The 4816-nt window shown below is 40.0% G+C and overlaps 1 protein-coding gene across 1 annotated transcript; it reads left to right on the plus strand.

Moving 5' to 3' along the window:
* The first annotated feature begins 311 nt into the window (after positions 1–311).
* LOC131298084 (uncharacterized) lies at positions 312–4578 on the plus strand. The gene is made up of 5 exons (XM_058323374.1): positions 312–663; positions 1000–1245; positions 3637–3718; positions 4047–4261; positions 4344–4578. Exons 1-5 carry the CDS (start codon positions 437–439, stop codon positions 4462–4464), a joined length of 891 nt encoding a protein of 296 aa, XP_058179357.1. The 5' UTR covers positions 312–436; the 3' UTR covers positions 4465–4578.
* Positions 4579–4816: the final 238 nt, after the last annotated feature.

Genomic DNA, 4816 nt, shown 5'->3' on the forward strand with positions numbered 1-4816 from the left:
CAACCGAACCGATTTCATCCCTAATAGGACATCTATGTATAAATTTTTTGGAAAATCAGAATTTAGCATATATATTTGCCATTATATATTTTCAGAGGTGAACTTTTCAGAATAAAAAAATAATAATGAATAAAGAGGTCAACACATGAGTCACCTGGTTAAATAAATAGAATGAGTTAAAAGCATTGGAATTCAAAAAAACCACCTCCTTGTGCATTGCAAGTTGACAAGGGTGTAACTGTGTAATGGCTCATGAGCAAACGGCAACGTTTTTGTATGGCTGCAATTTGCAGTGCTCACCCCTCGCTGCAGGGACTTGGCTCCCCTCATTTGAAAGGGAAGGGGTAGATTTGCTCTTAGAACACAACCCCGGCCACAACCCTCATACGTAACTCCAGTGAACTCTCCAATCTCCTGGCACCAAAAGAGTTGACCAATGTCAAGAACATTGGCCTCCCACACACCAATTTCTCCACCCCAATTCTCTTTCCAATCACCCGCGGCCACAACCCCCCAAAATGTTCACAAATATTCCTTCACGCCCATCCACCGCCGCCACTTCCTTGCTTCACTCGCCATCTCCCTCACCGCCCCCTTCTTGTCCACACCCATCACCGAAGCTCGCGGCCTCTTCCAAATGCCCCCTCCTCGGCTCAGCAATCGGTACGTACACAAAATATCACATTCATTTTTTTATAACTAAGTGTCCGGGCTATTTTACCCACAGCTCGATTAATCCCGGGCACCCAATCCCACCGTTCACTAATCCCAAAGAATTGACTGGTAGTCAAGACCTGGTTCTTACTTAGGAGTTTGCTAAACTCCGGCTTTAATTACAGTCCCAGGATTAGTCGATGTGCTCATAAGCCGCCACAGACTGACGCATGAGAGCTGATATCACCTGGATTATTTCTGCATACATAATTCATGTTTATAAGTGTTGTGGTTATTATATCATCAGATGTGGATTGTGTGATGATTGTTTTGGTTGGGTTCTAGGTACTTTTTGGTTAGGGCAGGGGAGTCTGAATTTGAGAGCATGGGGATAATTAACACCAACCCAGTTGCGAAAACGTCGATGGATAACGGATTATCGGAGAAAGGGAAGAAGCAGACTGTGAAAGCGGCTTTGGAGTTGAAGGCAATGGGGGCTTGTGACCAGAATTGTTGGATTTGGCCTTCTATTACCCAGAGAGCTTATCAGGCTGCTGAGGTTATTGCTGCTGTGAATGGTGTCAATCGCAGGTACCCTTTTTGCATACTAACACAAATCTATTGATGTACAAGGGGAGAAGGAATTCTGGGTTTTTTGTCCCAAGAAATAATTGAGTTATGGAGCTTTTGGAGTTGAAGTGTGTAGCTTCATTTGATTAAGGCAGTTTTTGGTTCTTTGGAGTGAAGCTGGAATGGACTGGTAATTATCTTGCAATGCTTAGTGCACTGTTTGGTTTGCTTGAAAGAACAGAATGAGCATTACAAATGGAAGTGAAGGACCCTTCCATTGGGAGGCCGAGGAATAACCAGGCCATTCCTTCTCAAAATCATTCTAGTGAACCAAACACTGCCTAAGTGGCAGCGACTTAGAGTATAGTCTTGGATATTTTAGATTATTGATTGTGAAGATTGCAAGAAGTTTATTAGTTATGGCACTATGAAAAACTAATTGATGCATTTGTATTGTCTATCTCACTCAATTCACCCGTACTGCTTGGCAATTTGTACACTACAATCTGAATTTCTCGCTTGCTAGCTTTATTGAATTGGCAAGCGTGTATATCCCTTTGCGTCTAGAGAAGCCAAGTAGCAGCAATAAGCACTCAACAACATTAACTCAATAAATAGACAGATTTGGTTAAGTAATGAAGTGTGAGTGCGAGAGTTACCTGTTTATTGTTCTTGCATGATCTTGTGTGTTGCTACGATTGCCAATTGGAAGTGGTGCTAGCATCTATTTGAGTGGATGTTTATCAATCGGGGGGTCATAATCAAGTGGGGAGGAAGTTTAGACTGAAATAGTTTGGTCCTACAAATGCTTATCCAAGCTCCATGAATTTCGTTCATCGCTAAGAAGTTCATGGGCCATGCCGGCTAATTATGGGACCTAAGATGAATTTATCATATTAGTGATGGTAAATTATGCAATCCATACCTACGAATGAGATATACTTTAAAACCAATACAGAAATATGGTTAATTATGGGACCTACGACCAAATCATATAAGTCATGGTAAATTACAAAATCCATTCCTACGAAAAGTTGCATCAATATATTCATGGTAGATTTCGTAAACAACTATGGTATATCTCTCCTAACATGAAGAAAATAAAAGTCAAAATTGTCGTAATTAGAATTCAATTTCTTTCAAAGCATACTGACCAATGAATGCATTTAAAACCCAAATTGCCAAAATCCAACACATGAACTCCTATAGCAGTTCATATCTGAATAATATCATTGCAATTTTGTTCATACCAACAATGACAACTCTGTTTTCATACCAGCACAATTGTTTGTAGCCCTTTAATGTTTTTCCGGTGGACGGTGGGATGGAGGAGGGCGACGGAGATGCGGAGGATGGTGACATGGATGCAGCATACAGAGACGGGGATGTGAGGGACGGTGACGGGGATGCGGATGATGTCTACAGGGATGCGCGGCGGGGATGGGGACGGATTTGCGGCGGTGATGGCCGACGGATGCCCGACAGAATGATTTGATTTAAGCTAGGCTTTTGACATGGTTTGTAATGATAAGTGCAATAAGCGTAGAATGAGGGCTTCTTTCCAGTATATATCCAAAATTTCAGTGGGGGACTTTCAAGATTATATTTTAGTCCCAAAATTCTCTATCTATATATAGGGTTTAAAAAAAAGGTAATATAGCGCAATAAGGGAAAAGTTGGGGGTTTTTGTTTTTTTTTTTAATTTAGGGATGAGAACTTAACCCCAAAAATGACCAGGATGAGAACACAAGTGACTAGATGAGAAAGGATCAATTTTTAAGTACCCCGCTAACTATTTGTCGTAAGCTGGTAAACTAATAATAGCGAAGTAAATAGAGATGATATTGACTAGATGCCAAGTAAATCAGTAGACAAAAGAGCTAACTAGAAGAAAAGTCTAGATCTGTAGCTTTCCTTGCTGTCTTGTTTGTCACTGTTATCAGCAGTGGTTTAATTTTAAAGGGGTGGGGAAGGAAGGGAAGGGAAGGGAAGAGGGGCTTCTTTTAGGCTAATGCTACAGTATATGGTAGGGAAAGTGCCATAAGTACAGTTGATAAGTGTATAGGCAACTTCTGTGAGACAAAATGCTGAAAAGAGCTAAATCCTAGTTTCTGAAAAATGATGGATCACTTCTTCCCTGATAATAGTATAACAAATAAAGTAGATTTGGCGAAAAGCATTCATCGTGTTCATCCAAAGTGATTTCTATGCGCCCTTTACTGCATATCATCACTGCTCCTGTTCGAATGTTTTTCCAATTAGATGACGCTTTTTGTATTTCTGTCTCGACGGGAATGTCCATACTGTTTCGTCATTCTCAGTTGTATTATGCTGAATGAAACTAATCATCCTTCTTTTGCAATTTAATTGCTTGTGTTTGTTGTAATTACTCCCAACGTCTTTTGGTTGCAGTTGTATAGTCCCTGAGTACAGCTTTTTGGATGCTCGCGGTCTGGGAGCTTATGAAGGAAAGAGCTTAGAATCTGTCTCTGAAGTAAGGATTCTATCTTCATTCACACACACAAATAACTTAAAAGACCTTCTTCGTTCTTTAAGTCTGTGTAATCTTTAGAAGGATAAACCTGTAAATTGATAGATATTTTCCTATTAGTTGTCTCAGTAATGTATATTGGTTCTTTAAAAGTTTACTGCGGCACACTTTTTCCGTACTTGATATTGAGCGGTATATCAAAGAGTCTTCAAATCGTGTGCCAAAATAGACAAAGAATAGTCGTAAGATTACCATTCTATGACGAATATTCAATCGTTGCGCAGCGACACAACATTGGAATTAAATATTTGGTTTATTGAAAACGTCTCAGGTATATGCATCAGATAGTCTTTCTCAGAACATTAAGCCACCCCCTATCGATGACGGAACACCAAACGAGAGCGTGGCAGATGTGTTTGTTCGTGTTATACAACTCATGTCAATTCTTGAAACCCAGTACTCCGAGGACACTGTCGTTATTGTCTCGCCAGATTCTGACAACTTAACAATCCTACAAGCTGGTTTACTTGGACTCGATCTCCGAAGGTAATTGGAGAGTACCAATAGAATATTATGCTTTTGTTAACATCAGTTTGAAGCAGCTAACAGCAAATCCTTGATTTCACAGGCATAGGGATCTCTCTTTTGGTCCTGGTGAGGTCAGATTTGTTGATCCAAGTAGTATACCTACTTACAAGCAGCCTGCATCTGGTTTATACAAGTGTTTAAATCCTCCGAGCTGTAATTGAAAAAGGAGTTGCACTGTTTTACACAAACGTGATTGGGATTCGGGTATTGTACATAAGCTGAAATCGTACCTATTTGTCAATATAAGTTCGATTTTTTTTTTTGATCTGCAAAAACTCCCAAAGGGCAATTCGATTTTCTTTTAATACCATGACTGTACGTTATTACTGATTCTGAGCTACAAAAGTTCAGAAATAGATACGTGATCTTTGGACTTCACATACTTGATCCTATATCAAGATTTCGCTGTGGCTTTGGAAATTGCCGAAGAATGGAGGTCTATCTGCGGCAATTCAGGACAAGATTAGCAGTTATAAAGAGAGATGAAAAGGACCCAGTAACTTTGAGGAGTCA

Source organism: Rhododendron vialii, chromosome 8a, assembly GCF_030253575.1.
Source record: "Rhododendron vialii isolate Sample 1 chromosome 8a, ASM3025357v1".
NCBI lineage: Eukaryota > Viridiplantae > Streptophyta > Magnoliopsida > Ericales > Ericaceae > Rhododendron > Rhododendron vialii.